This window comes from Rhinopithecus bieti, unplaced genomic scaffold, assembly GCF_001698545.2.
Source record: "Rhinopithecus bieti isolate Rb0 unplaced genomic scaffold, ASM169854v2 scaffold_72306, whole genome shotgun sequence".
In the NCBI taxonomy this organism is placed as follows: domain Eukaryota; kingdom Metazoa; phylum Chordata; class Mammalia; order Primates; family Cercopithecidae; genus Rhinopithecus; species Rhinopithecus bieti.
Window position 1 is genome coordinate 86,144 of NW_016827147.1, and position 19,842 is coordinate 105,985.

The 19,842-nt window shown below is 39.5% G+C and overlaps 1 protein-coding gene across 1 annotated transcript in view; it reads right to left on the reverse strand.

Annotated features, from left to right (window-relative positions):
- Positions 1 to 246: 246 nt before the first annotated feature.
- Positions 247 to 19,842, reverse strand: part of ATP6V0D2 (ATPase H+ transporting V0 subunit d2) — a 55,736-nt gene continuing 36,140 nt past the window's right edge. Inside the window, exons 3-8 of the mRNA XM_017863723.1 lie at positions 14,592 to 14,770; positions 12,694 to 12,773; positions 11,246 to 11,323; positions 4,166 to 4,342; positions 2,914 to 2,988; positions 247 to 1,652 (exon numbers count right to left, since the gene is read on the reverse strand). Of these exons, the coding sequence (XP_017719212.1) occupies positions 1,491 to 1,652; positions 2,914 to 2,988; positions 4,166 to 4,342; positions 11,246 to 11,323; positions 12,694 to 12,773; positions 14,592 to 14,770 (751 nt within the window). The 3' untranslated portion in view covers positions 247 to 1,490. The remainder of the gene's footprint in view (positions 1,653 to 2,913; positions 2,989 to 4,165; positions 4,343 to 11,245; positions 11,324 to 12,693; positions 12,774 to 14,591; positions 14,771 to 19,842) is intronic.

Here is a 19,842-nt window from a genome sequence, read left to right on the forward strand (position 1 = left end):
ATATGGGTTTATTTTTTAAAACATAGCAAATGTGGATTTAAGAATTTAAGAATATCTTTTATATTTAAAGGAAGGACTTGAGCAGTGCTGTGTTGCCTTTGTTTTCCTGGTAGCTCTATGCACCATTGCTACTGAGATTTTAATAGAGAATCCATACCCTGCAAACTGAAGTTGCAATTTTTGAATGAGTAAACTATAATTAAGGAGGTCATTTTCTTCTCATGTAAAGAAGGAAGAAACCACAAGAAAGAGAGATATACCTTTTATTTAGAGAAAGGTGTGAAAAGCAAATTTATTAACAAACTGAACACTACTTGCATCTAGAAGATAGGACTTGGAGTTGTGTTGCTTTCTCAAGCTGATTGGATCAAAGTATATTAGAAAAACAAAATAAGGGGCCAGGTGCGGTGGCTGAACAAGGGGCCTGTAATCCCAGCACTTTGGGAGGCCGAGGAGGGTGGATCATGACGTCAGGAGTTCAAGATCAGCCTGGCCAAGATGGTGAAACCCCGGCTCTACTAAAAATACAAAAAATTAGCCAGGTGTGGTGGTGGGCGCCTGTAATCCCAGCTACTTGGGAGGCTTAGGCAGAGAATTGCTTGAATCCAGGAGGCAGAGGTTGCAGTGAGCCAAGATCGTGCCACTGCACTCCAACCTGGGCGACAGAGAGAAACTCTGTCTCGGAAAAAAAAAAAAAAAGCAAAACAAACAAAAAATACATTTTCCAACAAATGTGAACCATGTTGGCTACATACAGCTTTGGATTTCTGTGACTCTAGGCAAGGAACAGACAGTTAAAATGCCAATGAAGCCCAGCACAGTGGCTCATGCATGTAATCCCAACACTTTGGGAGGCCAAGGGGGATTGTGGATACCTTGAGCCCAGGAATTCAACACTAGCCTGGGTAATATGTAGAAACCCTGTCTCTACAAAAAATACAAAAATTAGCCTCGTGTGGTGGTGTGCACTTGTATTCCCAGCTACTTGGGAGGCTGAGAAGTGAGAGGATCACTTGAGCCTGGGAAGTGGCGGCTGCAGTGAGCTGTGATCACACCACTGCACTATAGTCTAGGTGATAGAGTGAGACCTTGTCTAGAAAAAAATTTAAAAGAGAATAAGTAAAGGAGACATTTAGTATTTGGACCTGTAGCGAAGCATGGGAAAGCATGAATAAAATACTTTCATTAGGTCCAATTTTTAACATGATCAAACAAGAATAAGAAAAATACCATAGGGTTAATTAAAATTAACCTGTAAGACCCAGTGAAGAATGAGACAGACATGTGGAAACAAGATCTAATGCCACTGAGAATAAGGAAATGCTTTGTTTCAGGGCTGGTTTACTGTGTTTCCATGGATTTGCAGCTCAAGAAGATAAAGTGTGGCTTACTTTTGTGTAGTCTAGATAATATAACATAATTTCTTTTATTTTCTTCAATAACTTCCTTTCAACATTTATAATTTTCTGCATTTGAGAACTTCACTAGGGTTATAAAATTGGAATGTAACTGTTGATTTTAGTTCGATGCCTCTGTGAAATACATTCTGCTATCCACACAATATTTCTCATTTCCTGTTCCTTCAGCTTTACATATGCATAAAACACACCGTAGTGGAACTGTCTGTTGAATGCCAGCACATTCATTTGTACCTGAGGAAAGAAAAAAGTAACACAGACCATCAACTTGTTTGGAACATAATAAAATAACATTAAGCTGCTGACTGGCTTGTATGTGTGCAGTGCTTATTTGTGTTTAAATAGGCAATCTCTAAATTGGGCCAAATAGAGGAGTATGGTGACAAGTCAGAAAGTTCTAAATGGAGAGTGTCACTCTGCAGATAAATGTAGACAATGGAAGTTATTAAAGTAGAATCACAAGAAAAGCTCCAAATTGAAATAGGAACACTTTTACACTGTTAGTGGGAGTGTAAATTAGTTCAACCATTGTGGAACATAGTGTGGCAATTCTTCAAGGCTCTAGAACCAACACCACCATTTGACCCAGCAATCCCATTACTGGGTATACACCCAAAGGATTATAAATCATTCTATTATAAAGATACATGTGCACATGTTTATTGCGGTACTGTTTCTAATAGCAAAGACTTGGAACCAACCCAAATGCCCATCAATGATAGACAGGATAAAGAAAATGTGGCACATATACACAGTGGAATACTATGCAGCCATAAAAAATGATGAGTTCATGTCTTTTGCAGGGACATGGATGAAGCTGGAAACCATCATTCTCAGCAAACTAACACAGGAACAGAACACCAAACACCACACGTTCTCACTCATAAGTGGGAGATGAACAATGAGAACATACGAGCACAAGGAGGGGAACATCACACATTGGGGCCTGTTGCTGGCGGGGGCAGGGGGGAGTATGGGGGGGATAGCATTAGGAGAAATACCTAATGTCGATGATGGGTCGAGGGGTGCAGCAAACCACCATGGCAAATGTATACCTGTGTAACAAACCTGCACGTTGTGCACATGTATCCCAGAACTTAAAGTATAATATTTTTTTTTAAAAGAAGAAACATTATCTCATATGATTAACCAAAATTTTACACTAAAATTTGTAGCATTTGTAATAATGTTCTTCAGCAAATTCCACGAGGAATGGAATGTACTTCCATTAATTCCCGTGGTTTTTAAGTAAATTCTTTTAGAAGGGAAAAAAAAAGAAAAAAGAAAAGCTCCAAACTTTAGCAGCACTGCTGGCATGAAGATTCCTAGGTGTGTGTGTAACTTTGTATTAATAATACAGTAATATTGCCTATCAGGCTATGAATGTGCCTAATCAATTGACATGATCAGTTGTAAAAAGAAAATCCAAAGTAAGAAAATATATAAAATCCACAGTAAGAGAAAAATAAGCTAATAGCATTTCCACTTATCATACCTCACGCTCGTAAAACACGTCCTCCAATGTCTTTCCCCCACTGCCACCTACAGCTTCAAATAAAGGTTTGTATACCTTAAAAACAAAAACATTAATTTTAAATACATTTTCATTTCTTATAAATGTATGGAAGTATATTTTTCCTAGCATTATAGAAATTGCGCACATATTTAAGAAAAAAAGCTATACCAGGAGGACTGAAGGTTTTTTTTTTATAGGATTTTGGCCTCCCAAAGAAACAACAAAAAATCCAAATAACAAGAGTGTGGATGAAATTCTAGCCTACTGGCTTGTTCAGGGCTACAAGGCAATTCAACTCTCAGTATACAGTGTTTGAACTCATTTTCTCACTCAGGGTCTTGGGCCTAGCTAGGTACATTATAGAAGCTCAGTGAATGCTCATGATTTGATCAGTATGGGCTCATAGATTCTTTGAGATGAAAATTGATAAAATTCACCTGCGATTTCCAGTGTGGAAGGGGTGGAATGTGGGAGAAATTCAAATTTTCATATTGTGCTAAAGAGTCTCACGCAATTACATATGAGATGTCACAAGGTTTATGCATTTGCTGACTTTCGTCTTTCCTGGAGTGCTTCAGAAATCCACAGGAAAAGATGAGTGTCATTCTAGCTCTGGAAAAGTTACCTGGAGGTTATGTAACTCTGTGCAAGTCAGAGGGAATGGAAGCTGAGCCAATGTGTACAACCTTAAGCTGAGGAGCTTTAGGTGCTCCAAGAGCAACTGGATGCTGGAGTGGGGGAAGGACACAAGCAGCTGTCTTTCCTCTCCTGATATCTGGCCACTCAGCAAGGTGAGTGGAAAAACTAATACATCCATATTCTTCCTTGCAGTCCGCCTAGATGTTCTGTGCCTAACCTTGTTTCCTTAGTGGGTACCTGAAAGGGCTGCTGGGTCAGACTATTTTACATAACGTTGATATAAGCTCACATTTCCAGAACACTCCACCAGTCTCCTGGGGGAACTTGCTTTATCAAACACTTCAAAAGGAGTGCTCAGATGACCATTCCCTGGAGATTTAAACAAGTACTTGCTTGGCAGGAACCTTAAAAATTAGCAGCTTGGGCTAGAAACTTAACGTGTCTCTTGCTGAAGCTTGCTTCAGCACTGCTTACTACCTTACAAATGTTATTACTTCTTTTGAGTGTAAGTGGACATTTGATGTGTGAGCTTCTAAAGCACATGGAAATGAATTAACACAAGGGACTTAGGGAAGCCAGTGTCATCACATACTCCGTAATGATCTGCTACGTTCTTCATCTGGTCAAAGTCTTCTGCTTGAGCCAACAGCCGCAACCCCTCAGGATAGAGCTTGCCGAAGGTTGGATAGAGGGTCTCCCGGTCTTCTTTGCTCAATTCAGTACCAAAGGAGTTAAGAGTGATGATAAAAGCACGTCTGTCGGCCTCAAACTGAATTTGCAAGACAAAAACCAGTAAAATTTAATAAACTGCTAAATGCTATAAACAGACTCTTAACTACACAAATTCATTTCTGAAATGATTTGCTTTCCTTTCTGGATCTATGTCTAATTATACTCCAGACATGTGTTATTAGTGTTCCCCTAGTCTTTTCTTATAATGGAGTAACTCTGCTTGCCAGAGAAGGATCACACAGCAGCAATGATGACCTATGACTCCTGAAACCCCAGTAAGCTTTATTTCCCGGGCACCCTGCAATGAATTCCTCATGTGTCTCTGTCACATTAGGCCACCAGCATCGCAAGTGTCTCTCCTATAAAAAGGAGAATAATACCTATTTCTTAGGGTTCATTCAGGGACAGAACCAGGTAATATAAGTGGAAGTGCTTAGAATGATGTTTGGAACAAAAAGTGCATGCCATACATGTTAATATCCCTTCCTAGTTGTCAATGTCAGCATAACTTTTTACATAATGAAATTTTGTGCTACCTACCATTTGTTTATACTTTCATGCCTTTGGTTTTCTTTGTTAGTGTCCTAGGTGAGGTATTAATAAATCTAAGACTAGCTAAGAACTATGTGGGGTGGGACAAGTCATCTTTCTCTCAAGAAGTTTTCTTCTTTGTAAGATGCTGGAGTGTGGCTAATGATCTTCAAGGTAGGTCAACACATACTCATGGCCTGTCTTCTCTGTGCTGAACACCACTAGGCACCTGGGCTCCCATCCCTCCATCATTCCTATTTCATCTGACCCCTCAAGTCTTTCTTGAAATTTCATTTATATTCCTTTGAGCTCCATGTTTCTACTGTCTCTTCGTTCTCCTCCTATCAACTCTGGCCATTCCATCTCAGTCTCTCCTTCAGGGACTCCTCCTCTACCTACTGTGGGGGCTTGCCATGGTTTCCTTGGGCTAAGCAGCAATTCTCTAGGTACTCCAAATGTCCAGTACTTACCACTTCATTTTGAAATCTGTGCCTGTGTTTCTCCCCACTACACACTAAAATCTTTTAAGAACCATGTCTCACTTGTTCATTGTTCTTTTCTTTTTTTTCTTTTGAGATTGGGTCTCACTCTCCTCATCCAGTCTGGAGTGCAGTGGTGGGGTCAGGAGTCACTGCAACCTCAACCTCCCAGGGCTCAGGTGATCCTCCCACCTCAGCCTCCCAAGTGGCAGGGACTACAGGCATGTGACACCATGCCTGGCTAATTTTTCTTGTAGAGATGGGATTTTCCCATAATGCCCAGGCTGATCATGAACTCCTAGGCTCAAGAAATCCTCCCTCCTGGGCCTTCTAAGTGTTAGGATTACAGGCATGAGCCACCATGCCCAGCCTTTTGTTCCTTTTCTAATAGCCAGTGCCTGACACATAAGAAAGTCTTAAGTACTTAGTGAATCCAACAGAGTGATGCGTGATCCCCTAATACTTTGAAAATTCTCCAACATTCTCCATAATGTTGCTATTCAAAGCAGTATTTTGTGGCTCAGTAGCTTTGACGTCACCTGGAAGCTCCTTAGAAGTGCAGAGTCTCAGGCCACAGTCCAGCCCTACTCAACCAGAATCTGCATTTTCACAGGATTCCCAGGCTATCTGTATGCACATGAAAGCTGAAAAGAACTGCTGTGTGCTATCCTCTAATCAGCTTTTGACTGGCTAACCGATAACAAAACCGAACTTGCAACAGATTTCACCGGAACTCTTACGTAAGAACAGGTGTTTTCTATCAGGAGAGTGCGAGTTAGTCCCATCTGATCCTTTTGATTGCTCTCATGGAGATTATGGGTGAGCTGAAAAGTAGGGAGTGGCTTTATTTGGAAGCAAAGGCAGCTGTCTCTGGCTACTGAATATAACCAGTCCTGTCAGTAATTTTAGACCTTCTAGGGATAAGAGAAGAAATGCAAGAGGAAGATTTCATGGCAATAAGAAAACTTCAGACAAAAATTAGGGCAGCAAGAGCAACAATGGAGGTAATTGTCCCAGATGTTCTTTAATGTGCTCTCTGATTCTAAAATGTTATGATCTTACAAAGAGAATTAGGGCAAGGTATGCAGCATTGCAGACATGCAAACAGCAGAGGCCAGGTTGGAGGAGGGAGCTGCAGGAAGTAAAACAGGATGTTTTGGAGGAATTGTCATCGCTCAATCATTGGAAAAGCAATTGGAGAAGTGGGAAGGACAGCTAGCTGGGGAGAGAATATGAATACAAGAAGAAAGGGCTTTGGCTGATACAGGTTATCAGAGCCCTCCATCTTCTCACTACTTCCTTGTCCTTGTTACCACTTCTTCTCTTAGCCTACCACACATGTGCTCTGCTCCATAACTCTGCATGCTGAAATCCTCCCTGCATTCGCGTCCCATCAATTGTCATCTTTTTCATAAGAAGTCCTTCCATTTCTTCTCTAATTGGATATGATTCCCTTTGAACCCTGATTACATTCCATTTTCCTTTTATCATAACTGACTATATATCTACCTTACTCTTCTAGTCTAGAGGCTCTTTTGGGTAAGTGTGTGTATTATCCTCTTAGGGAAAAAACCCATCATTTTAGAATTGGAAAAGGACTGTTCTTTGACCATCCCCAAGCAGAGTTTGACACACATTTGATTAGAGGAGACCGAATGGGCTGGTGTTAGTGTGACTTAGCTCCTGTTTCTTGCAGAGAGTTGGCATGCTGTGTGGTATGCTGTATGTTGGCAGTTCTGTGCCTTTTCTTTTACTCTTCCCTATAAAAACGTACTTATGTTAAAACTAGACCTCATTTTTTGTTGTTATTGCAAAGATAGCAATTTACTGTTGGGAAGAAGGGCACATCTGGCAGGAGGCAGTGGGCGGAGATGTCAGTGGCAATGGAAAAGAGTAAAGTGAACTGGAATGGAGCCCAGCATTATCAGCACATACACTGACCAGTAGAGATCGAACAAACATATTTTATGCTTGTTTTTCACTGCCCTATTAACCATAAGATTGAAGAGTAGGAGTAAAAGGCAAATATTATACTACAGTGCATTTGTCTTGAACATAAGTCAATTTCATTTTTTTCATATGAAGTTATAATCTTGTAATTAGGTCAAATTTTCACATGTAAGCTGAGGTTAATGGTTTCTTCTACCATATTAGGTCTCCGGCCAAATGAGAGTAAATGAGAATACACATGGAATTTATAAATAGTAAGTGCTCTATAGTTACAAAAATAAAAGGGAGGTAATTACATGATCGAAAGTATTTATGTAAACTGACAAACACCCTTTGATCATATAATTATAAATGTTATAACTCCATGCCCTGTGTAGCTGATATTTCTATACAAATAAAATGGTTCAATGGATTTTATTTTATTTTATTTTTTAGAGGCAGGATCTCACTCTGTCACCCAGCCTGGAGTGAGGTGGTTTATGGCTCACTGTAACCTGGAACTTCTGGGCTGAGGTGATCTTCCCACCTCAGCCTCCTGAGTAGCCAGGACTATAGGTGTGTTCCACCAGGCCTGGTTAATTTCTGTATTTTTGTAGAGGTAGGATTTTGCTATGTTGCCCAGGCTGGTCTCAAACTTCTGGCTTCAAGTGATTCTTCTGCATAGGTCTCCCAAGGTGCTGGGATTACAGGCATAAACTACCATGCCTAGCTGCATTCTTTTTTAACGCTGTTTGAAACAAACAAACAAACAACTAATCTAATCTGATACCACGAAGATTGGAAAAGTACAATGAGAACACTGGGCATATCATAATTTGATCATATCATCCCAGTGATAAGCATTTTTCTGATACTATCTTTTTTTTTTTTTACATTACTGAGGATTACAAAGACATAATTCTTACCTATTCAAAGACATAATTCTTACCTTACCTATTTACCAATTTTTATAGTACACAGTATGATCTTGCTTATGAATTAGCACTTATGTTTATATAAAATAACTGTGAATGGTGAATTTAATGCAGAGGCACTATGGCAGAGTGGATAAGCACATAAGTACCAGAGCCAACTGCCTGCATTCCAATCCTGACTTACTAGCTGTGAGACATAAGGTAAGTTACTAGCCTTCTCTGTGCCTCAGTTGCTCCTTCTGAAAAACAGATACTAGACTACCCATTCTGTGTGGTTTTGAAGTCTAAGTGAATTCATGTATATAAAGCACTCAGGAATAGTGCTATTGTATACCTTTGATAAGGTTATGAGTCTTGATATAACTTTTATTTCACATATTTCACAGGTAGAAAGTACACAAACCATTTCTAGACCACAAGAATTATGCTGAGTAGAAAGTCTACTTTTGAGCCATAGATAATACAGATTCTTATTGTGTGGCTAGTAGCTGAATTTATGAAAAGAAAGGGTAAGGCTTCATAGGGTCACTAGTTACTCATGTTGCATGATTAGCATGACTGAGAGAGACTATTTTTCATTCTGTCATTTACTATGCCTTAAAAATGTTATTTATTCGATATCCACTTTCTGTACAATATAGATAAGGACAAAAATATTTTTTGGAGATCTTTAATGATAAGATTTTCACTTCATAACTATTTAGGCTTTATTTTAAGAATTTCAAGCTGGGACAACATAGACGTCATCTTTTTTTCTTTCTCTCTCTTTCTTTCTTTCTTTCTTTCTTTCTTTCTTTCTTTCTTTCTTTCTTTCTTTCCTTCTCTCTCTCTCTTTCTTTCTTTTTCTTTCTTCTTTCTTTTCTTTCTTTCATTCTTTTTTTTTTCTGATGGAGTCTCACTCTGTTGCCCAGGTTGGAATGCAGTGGCGTAATCTCGGCTCACTGCAACCTCCGCCTCCCGGGTTCAACCTTCATGCCTCCTGTGCCTCAGTCTCCCAAGAATCTGGGATTACATACGTGCACCACCACATCTGGCTAATTTTTGTTTTGTTTTGTTATTAGAGACAGGGTTTCACCACGTTGGTCAGGCTGGTCTCAAACTCCCAACCTCAGGTGCTATACCCACCTTGGCCTCCCAGAGTGCTGGGATTATAGGTATGAGACACCGTGCCCAGCCAACACCTGGTCTTTTCAAAAAAATTAAAAACTTAACTGGGCATGGTGGCATGGGCATGTGGTCCCAGCTACTCAGGAGGCTGAGGCGGGAGGATCATTTGAGCCCAAGAGGTCGAGGCTGCAGTGAGCCATGATCATGCCACTGCACTCCTCCAGTTTGGGCAACAGAGTGAGGCTGCATCTCAAAAACAACAAACAAAATCTCAATAAGGAATAGCAAAATATCTTCAACTATAAAACTTTTTGTTTCTTTTTTCTATATCACCAGTCATCAAGCAAGTAAAATTTTAATGATTAGATGTTTTGAGGGGAGTTAATTTTATCATATGTGGTTTCAGAGCATTAGGTTGAAATATTTGCAAATGAAGTTAATTTTTTTCTTTTTACCTAAAGGGTAATGCTTATTAGGCTTTTCTTGAAATCAGAATTCCACCCACCAGTGAAGTCACTGTACCAGTAATGTAATGATGAAAAATATTCTTTAGATAAAATTTAGTTTCACAGGGCAAAGTAAGGGCTTATAAAGCGCAAAGTGATATTTTTTTCTTTTTAAGTGAATTAGGAAATTATTTACTAGCAAGAGGAATGGATGTAAAATACTCAGTGCAAATTATGTGCAGGATGTCTCACAAATCCTTCTGATCTCTGCCCTGAATCTCCCATGCATTTGCAGGTCAATATTCTTATGCAAGAGGACTCCTAAGCATAGATGAAATCTGTAGTCCTTAAGAGGAATTAACAAGAGTGTCACATCACCTAGAGAGGTAGACACCAATGGTGGCGTTTGACATGTAATTAAATGAGCTTACCCACTGTGAATCACATAGCCAAGGGGTCTTCCTGCCAAAAGCTGGAATGCTCATGAGATGCTTGGGGCAGCCTTTATTTTAGGATTTATAAGGTACAATGTCCCTGTGGATGAAGTTATAGTGGACTTTTGGTGCCAAGTTGTGGGGGTTCCCAGCTGCCCAATGTTCCCTCACCAGAGGGAATCTGGGTCATTATTGAGTGTCTATAGTCCATTTATTACTCATAGTGTCAGAGGCATTTGAACCAGAGCAACTCCATCTTGAATAGGAGCTGGGTAAAAAAAGGCTGAGACCTACTGGGCTACATTCCTAGATGGCTAGGCATTCTAAGTCACACGATGAGATAGGAGGTTGGCACAAGATACAGGTCATAAACACTTTGCTGGTAAAACAGGTTGCAGTAAAGAAGCCTGCTAAAACCTACAAAACCAAGAGTGACCATGGTCCTCCTCACTGCTACACTCCCACCAGCACCATGACAGTTTACAAATGCCATGACAATGTCAGGAAGTTACCCTATATGGTCTAAAAAGGGTAGACATGAGTAATCTACCCTTTGTTCAACATATAATCAAGAAATAACCATAAAAACGAGTAACCAGCAGCCCTCAGGGCTGCTCTGCCTATGAAGTAGCCATGCTTTTACCCCTTTACTTTCTTAATAAACTTACTTTCACTTTATGGACCCAAATTCTTTCTTGCTGAGATTCAAGAACCCTCTCTCGGGGTCTGGATTGGGACTCTTTTCCAGTAACAACAGTATACTAAATTTTTATTGTTTATAATCTATTTTTTACACACTACATCAAAATGAATCACAGCCAAATCTGTGTAAGCATTATTATTTTCTAATTCCAAGATAACTTTTCCATCTAGAAAACTTCCAGGCTCCAACTTAAAGAGTTGGAAAATACAACTCTTAACCAAATACATCAAATAATATATATAGTAAAATGTACTGCTTGTCTTATTTCTAGATTAAAAAAAAACTTCAAAGATAAGGAAATCTAAGTAAGGTTAAAACAATAAAAAATACATAAGCACCTTATATGGCATAACAAAATTCAAGGACTCTTTCTTACCTCAAGAATGGGACACATAACGTCTGCTGTGACATCACCATGATTCTTACAGAATTTATAGAATGCCTCAAGGTAAGACTTAAAAAGAAAACAGATCATAAAGTGATATAATGAATATATATTCCTTTTGAAAATTTCTAGATCAGCTTTTCATGGTTTATTAAATGCTTCAATGGAAATTGAATTACATCTCCCATAGTGAGATATTTTATAATAAATTTGGTAGAAGCTTTCATATTGCAGCATGTTGCACAGACTAAAAAAGAAATCCAGAAAAGGACAAAACTGCATTTATCGTAACTTATAATTACTTAACAAGCACTTTTTTTTGCATGGTTTTGGATTATTTCATATGGCTAATTCCTGCTATTTTAATAAGAGTGCCAAGTTCTTTTCTGAGATCAGCTAATAATTTTAGATTCAGCCCTATGCTGACATTTAATCTCTTATAGAGGCACATTTGGGACGACGGCTTTGAGCATGGAGCTATATGGGAAAGGTTGCAGGGTCAGACTGCCTGAGTTTGGATCCCAACTCTGATACGTTTTAGCTAACTGACTTCTTCCAAAGAAACCTTGGCTCTCCAAGCCTCAGTTTTCTCCTCTGAGGAATGGAGATAGCATAAACATCATATTTTTGCCAGGTGGATTAAGTGAGTTAAGGCCTATAAATTACTTAGAACAGTGCCTTCTGTTAGTTATATCTCAAAGATGCCTCCTCTAGGCCCATAAGTCACTTTTCCAAAAGGAACACTGCCTGCAATATGCTTTTGAAAGGACCACATGTTTGAACACAGCATGCCATATATATGGCATGGCCGTATATATTCAGTTACTCTATGTGAGTGTCTAAAGAGGCTATGGTTATTTGAGTAAAAATGGACAGATTTTGCTCAGTCTATAGTATATACAGCTACTCAAATGGTGGCAGCACAGTCCAGATAGACAATCAGATTATGCAAAGTGGTACCTATGATGCAGTGTACACAAATTGTTCATTCTGGTATGCTGCACACTGTAGATTAAAATTATGTGGGCAGATTAGTTGTGAGATTCAGGGATACTAACAGGATTGAGGTCAGAGATGAACACTGCATAACAGAAGGTTTACTATGTGTGCTGGTTGCTTTAAATGGATTGATATTGTTCATCCCACTTATTCACCTACCACCATCCAAACACCTTTTATGTTCCAGATACCACGCAAGGAGCTGAGAATATGGAAGAATAGGGCATGTTATTTCCTCTCAAATATCTTGCTGGCTAGGGGAAGCTGATATGCATGCATTTAACTAGAGAACAGGCCAGAACTATAAAAGTTATATTCCAAATATGCACAGTTTCATAATTGCAGAAGTTGGTTAATGAGCAACGTAAGTTTTATTAGAGAACACTAGTCACAATATATTGTGTAATCAAGAAAAACACAATGTTTGGGAAAACCATTACCTTGTACAGTTTATTGCGCAGCAATTCAATATTCAGTTCATCTAGAGCATTTTCAGACATACAGTCTTGGAAGAACGGAGCTGAAAGCAGAAATTGCCATACCAAAAAATGAATCTTAAGCAAGATTATAAACTGTAGAAAATGTATCCTGAACACACCACCCTCTGCTCACTCCTGACAAGAACACTGCAGAGTTGCAATCCATACACTCAACTAAATAAGGCTAATAGTAATGAGGATGAAAACAGTTATTACTTTTTAAGCATTTATCATGTGTAAGCCCTAAATCAGGGGTCCCCAACCCGCAGGCCACAGACCAACACCGGTCCGTGGCCTGTTAGGAATTGAGCCACACAGCTGAGGTGAACAGTGGGCCAGAGAATGGCTTCAACTGTAATTATAACCATTCCCCATAGCTTGCATTACCACCTGAGCTCCGCCTCCTGTCGGATCAGTGGCAGCATTAGATTCTCATAGGAGAGCAAACCCTATTGTGAACCGTGCATGTGAGAGATCTAGGTTGCACACTACTTATGAGAGTCTAATGCCTGATGATCTGTCACTGTCTCCCATCACCCACAGATGGGACTGTCTAATTGCAGGAAAACAAGCTCAGGGCTCCCACTGGTTTTACATTATGGTGGGTTGTATCATTATTTCATTAGATATTACAATGTAGTAATTATACAAATAATGTGCACAATAAATGTAATGTGTCTGAATCATCCTGAAACCATCCCCTCTCTCCCATGTTGGAAAAGTTGTCTTCCACGAAACCAGACCCTGGTGCCCAAGAGGTTGGGGACTACTGCCCTAAACCTCACTCACTACACTACACACTGAATATACTTTCACTTAATCTTCACAACACCTTGGAGCTATTCACTTAAGGCTTTTTTGGAAGTCCCCCCTCCTCTACTATCTAATGATAATATTTATTATTTGCAACTTTAGTATGTGCCAAGCATGGAGTTGTACTTAAATTGTGTTTTATTTTTAAAACTCTGTTATAAAAAGACACGATTATTTCCAAAATGAGGAAACTGGGGTGAATTGAACTGCTCCCAGTCACCTTGTTGGGACTGGGCAGAGCCTGGCTTCATGCTCATGGCTGTCTGATTGCGGTCTCAACCTCTCTTGACTAGCCTATGCTATCTCAGCATCAGGTGCTTAATGATGACACAAATTTTTTTTTCCTTTTTAAAATATCTATTTTAAACAGCAACTATTTTGACAAATGATCAATAGTGAATTGCTACTATCCAGATTTCCTGACAATATTAGATAATGATGCTTATACAATTATCTCTTTAGCATTTTGAATACTACAACTCTTGTTAGTGCCAAATTATAATGAAATTAACAATAATTTCATCATTGCTTCTGATGACTTGACATCTCAGTCATGCTCTTGAGCATCTCAGAAAAATGACATTTTTAAACTTCCCGAAACAAAATGCTTCCTATATGCAACCTTATCTAGACAGAAGTTTAAATGGAAGGACAAGAAACTAATCCTATAAAACCAAGCTAGAAAATTACATTTTTTTGGAGAATGACGAGTTCTATTATTTATTTGCTATGACCTGGTATAAAGTGAAGGGTTTGAAGGTTGAGAGATGAGCCCCAATTCCTTCTCTACTACAAATGGTTCACATGTGATCTGAGCAGGTTGTTTCATTTGTCCTCATCTGAAAAATGAGGGAGCTGAACTAGATGATTCCTTAACGTCTCTGCCACTTCTGGGAATCTGCATAGTATGCTACTGTATACATGGAAAAAAATTTGTGAAATCAAAGTACATTTTCTTTTGGACCACAGGGAAGAAAAAATTGTACATTTTCTAATGACTGTGATAACATACACAAGCAGCTACCAAATTACCTAAGTGTTCCTACCTAATGGCGTTTCGATCAGAATGGCATTAAAGAGATCTGAAGGTGTCTCTGCAATGTTGACAGCTTCCATTTCTGTGAAACGGCCCAAGGGGTGGCACTTCCCCAGAATTTCTTTCACAGATTTTTTCTGCAATGCACCATTCATCAGCAGAATCACATTGTCTATCATGTAACTGCACCTGGTTTAGAAGACAACTCAATCATTAGAGGACAACTGCAAAAGGATAAGAAGAATCCTACAAGTAAAAAATACACACCTTTGAGGTACACACTTTCATTCAGAAAATACATGAGTCTCTTTTTATTTTAAACACTGGAGTTTACGAGATGTGGAGAAAATATATGACCTCTGAGACTGTCATAAATTGAAAAGGCATATTCAATACTCTTTTTTTTTTTGGAGACAGAGTCTCTCTCTGTCACCCTGACTGGAATGCAGTGGCCCAATCTTGGCTTACTGCAACCTCTGCCTCCCGGGTTCAAGTGATTCTCCTGCCTCAGCTTCCCAAGTAGCTGGGATTACAAACTCTCGCCACCATGTCCAGCTAATTTTTGTATTTTTAGTAGGTACAGGGTTTCAGCATGTTGGCCAAGCTGGTCTCAAACTCCTGACATCACGTGATCTGCCCACCTTGGCTTCCCAAAATTCTGGAATTATAGGCGTAAGCCACTGTGTCTGTGCCTGGCGATGAAAAAGCATATTCAATATTCTAACAACTAACTAAATAAAACCTTGGCTGGTGGGAATATGCAGAAGCAGCCCCTCCATAGTCACTGTCAAATGCGATGGGGCGGGGGTAAGGGTGTGAACTTGTTTGGTTTATCAGAATGGACAAAGGGCTTGAAAAGTTGAAAACCACAGACCTGAAGCATCTTACTCTGCTTTAAAAAGTGACTACTATATTTGAATCTGCAATGAAGCCTATCACTGAGGATTCAAAATTTAATGCTAAAAAATACTGTGTAATTCTGTCCTCATATGAGATCACATTGCGAATTTTCTAGGCCACCTTCCCCACATCCCCATGAGTTTATTAATTCATATTAATTCATATTTTAATCATTTGAATGTGATTTCTTTATTTGATATAAGGTCTGCTCAGGATATCCTGGGTGCATGTCCTGGTTCACTCATGTACTCAGCACCTAGGATATTCCAAGCGATGAGGTTGAGAAGTAAATGAGACCTAGGGCATTCCTTTACAGAGAATACAGCTTAAGTGAGGAACTGGACACAGAATCATTTACAATAAATCACAACAGGGCATACATGCTATGCAAAATAAATTCTAGGGTGGTGTGGAGAATCATAGCTGGACACTAAACCAGTCCTGGAATTAGACTTGCTAGAGAAATGACAGTCAAGTAGAAACTTGAAGAATTAGTAGGAGCTGGCCAGCCAAAAGGGGCCGGGAACTGGGGGAAAGCACGTTTCAAGGCAGAAGGAAGAACGTTTGAAAAGCCCCAGAGATGAGAACACAAGGACACTCAGGGAGTTTCCTTTGCCTGGGCCGAGCAACGGAGGATACTGACTGCCCTTACACTGAAGGGAACATTATGACCTATGTAAATATTAAAACAGGAGAAGAGGTAAACAAACACCTATACAGTAAGGGCAGTCAGTATCCTCCGCTGCCCTTAACATCCAAGTTCCTCATCTTGTCTTTTGGGACCCACATGCTCAGCCCCAGCCCCAGCTCCAGTGCTCGGCCCAGGCAAAGGAAACTCCGAGTGTCCTTGTGTTCTCATCTCTGGGGCTTTTCAAATGTTCCTCCTTCTGCCTTGAAACGTGCTTTTCCCCAGTTCCCAGCCCCTTTCTAGAGTCTGGCTGCATGGGGGACAGAATTCCTGGGCAGGGAATTCATTTCTGGCTGGAAAAGGGGTCTCCTTCATTGTGGAGCTTCTACAGCTTACCCCAAAATTCTAACTAAAGAAGTTTTGAAGCAGGCAATTATCCCTTTATAAAAGCACATGACTATAAAGTTTCTTCACCTCCTGAACAGCAGTACCAAATTTAGACACTATGGAATTTTAGAATCCTTTTTATCTCTTCAAAATGATATTAAAATGGAAGTGCTTATTTAACTGTCCCTTTATGGCTCAAAAGCAATTACCTGAGAGGGCAATTGCTAGCACTTAATAATCCTTAGCAGACTCCAGACATTTAATTGTTCCCCACAACCCCCCTGCAATGTAAAAGCATCCGAGCTGCGAACATTCCCAATTAGCAGAGGACTGTTAGAGCAACGTTGACAGGCGACCAACGTCAATGGTGTGAGTAGGATGCAGCCTGCCTATAACACCCATATGTGCCTCTACAATATGTGCGTGTGTGTATTAAGTATTTTTATTTTTACTTTTTTACTAATAGACAGGCTAAGCCCTATATGGCAATGTGCAAGAGCTTTATAGATTGGGTTCAATTTTATTTCAACTCTTACTGAGTGGCCTTGTTTCTAAAATGGAACAATAACACCAGTTCTTGCAGTGTTGCTCAGAAACACTGAGAACCCAGGACTTGGCCTACGATGAGGGGCAGGGGTGTCCTGTCCCCTTTCTCATCTCCATCACACATAGGTACCAGGTATATAATTATCATTGGCTGTTGGGGTGACAGGGACATAGTGTAACCAGAAGACAGTTTACTTTCTCCAGACTATAATCTTTGTAGATCTCCAGGGGGTCATGCATGCAATGGTTGTGAAGCAAATAATTGCTGACATTACCTGAATAATTTTTGAACAAAAAGACACCAGGGTGTTTACCTAATTCAAACCCCTGTTTTAGGTAGTTATCCTCATAAGTAGTGACAGAGCCACCCATTCAGTTAGGTTAATTTTTCTCCTACTCATGGTCTAGACAAATGTCCTTTGATACCTGTAAAAATCATAGTCACCTAAAACTGTGATGAGCAAATTACTCAATTTCAAAATTTTAGGATATTAAACATTTTTTAAATGCTGATTCTTTTGAGGTTTTACTATGTGGCAGTAATTATGTGCACACTCTCACACAAGCTTCACAACAACTCAATGCTGTAAGAACCATTATTAAGGAAAACCGAGTCTTAGCAGTACTAAATATCTTGCCCAAGATCACAGTGCTGGCAAGCAGCAGAGTTGGGTCCCTAAAATCAAAGTGCTGGCTCTCCCTAGTAGGTTCAGATAAAAGAGCTCAAGCCAGATGATATTTTAACATTTCCATTTGATCTTAGAGCTATTCTTTCTCCTCCTGCTCCCTAGCTTATTTAAGGATCTCAAAGATAACTGTAATATATTTTCTGTATGATAACTACCACATTCTGCTGCTGTAACAGTTGCTAAGAGGTCAAATAATATAGAGCCATAATTTGGTAAGTTAGAGGAATTGCTCTTTGAATAAAAATTTTAGTACTTCAGTGTCATTAGCAATAGCTGAGAAATGACTGTCATTCACAAAGCACTCTGGCATGAGATAGAAAAAGAGAAACGCCTTCTAAGAAAAACACAGTTCAGTGAAGAAGCTCTCCAGGGTATTACCTCTTCATTGTCACACCCACCCTTTCCCACCCACCACCCCCAATGCCTAGAAAATGCGAATCAGTTCTCCCACTCTATAATTTTGCTATTTTCTGAATAATATGTAACTGGCAGTGGATAATAAGTAACATTTTGAGACTGGCTATTTTAGCCCTGCTCGGTGTTCTTGAGATACATGTAATACATTCAAGCTGTTGCATGTAAACAGTTTGTTCCCTTTTATTGGTGAGTAGTATTCCATGGTGTTGATATACCACAATGTATTTAAGCATTCACCTATTGATGGACATTTGTATTTTTTTCTAGTTTTTGGCTATTACAAATAAAAACTGTTAAGAATATCTGTGTGCTGGTGTTTATATTAAAATAAGTTTTATTATTCTTGGATAAATGCCCTGAAGTGCAGTTGCTAAATGTCATAGTAAGAGTATGTTTAGATTTTTAAGAAACTGCAAGACTATTTTTTAGAGTAGCTGTCTCAATTTTAGCGGAGTGTTAAAACTTTACTTCTTTTAAGTATCTTTTCTTTCCCTGTTTATAACTGTTATAAATATTTCCTCTATATACATCGAGAACCACATCAGACAGTGTAATGATTTTGCTTCAACTGTCAAATACAATTTAGAAAACTCAGGAGGAGAAAGAGTGTGTTGTATTTACCCATATTTTTCTCCTCTCTGTTCTTTCTTTTTTCCTGTTGTTTCAAAATTACTCTTTTTATCATTTCCCTTATGTTTCAAATGCTTTGTTTAGCCATTCTTTTAGTGTAGGTCTGCTGGTGACAAAATCTCTTAGTTTTCCTTCATCTTAGAATGTCTTGATTTTCCCTTCATTCCTGAAGAATATTTTCACTGACTACAAAATGCTATTTTTTTTCTTGTCTTTAGTGCTTGAAAAATACTACACTGCTTGCTTCTGGCTCCGTGGTGCCTAATGAGAAATCTATGGTTCAAATTGCTTCTCTCTTATCAGTAAGGAGTCATTTCCCATAGCTTTCAAGATTTGTTTTATCTTTTTTTCTTTCAAAAGTTTGATTATGACATGTCTTGGCCTGGATTTCACTGGATTTTTCCTGTTTGGGCTTTCACTTAGGTTCTTGAATCAGTGGGTGTGTGTCTTTTGCCAAATGGGGGGAATTTTCAGTCATTATTTCTTTGAATACTTTTTCAACCTTTCTTTTTTTCTCCTCTCATTCTGGGTTTATTACTACTCTGCATGTGGCCTCTATTGACATCAAGGTAAAAGAGGGCTTATTACTGCTGGGAGGTGGTCAAAGGCCCAGCTTCCCGCTTGGCCCTCTCTGACCCCATTTACAGCCAGGTGAGGGTAGACATCTGGGCCCCCACTGAGCCTTTGCTTAAAGGGGTGGTGTTGCAGTTTTTCCCGTGGCACTTGGTTAGAGTAGAGCCATTATTATCTAAAGATATTCTTGTTGTGGCCGGGCGTGGTGGCTCACGCCTATAATCCCAGGACTTTGGGAGGCCAAGGCGGGTAGATCACAAGGTCAGGAGTTCGAGACCAGCCTGGCCAATATGGTGAAACCCCGTCTCTACTAATAATACAAAAATTAGCTGGGCATGGTGGCGGGCGCCTGTAGTCCTAGCTACTCAGGAGGCCGAGGCAGGAGAGTCGCTTGAACCCGGAAGGCGGAGGTTGCAGTGAGCCAAGATTGCACCATTGCACTCTAGCCTGGGCGACGGAGCAAGACTCCGTCTCAAAAAAAAAAGACACTT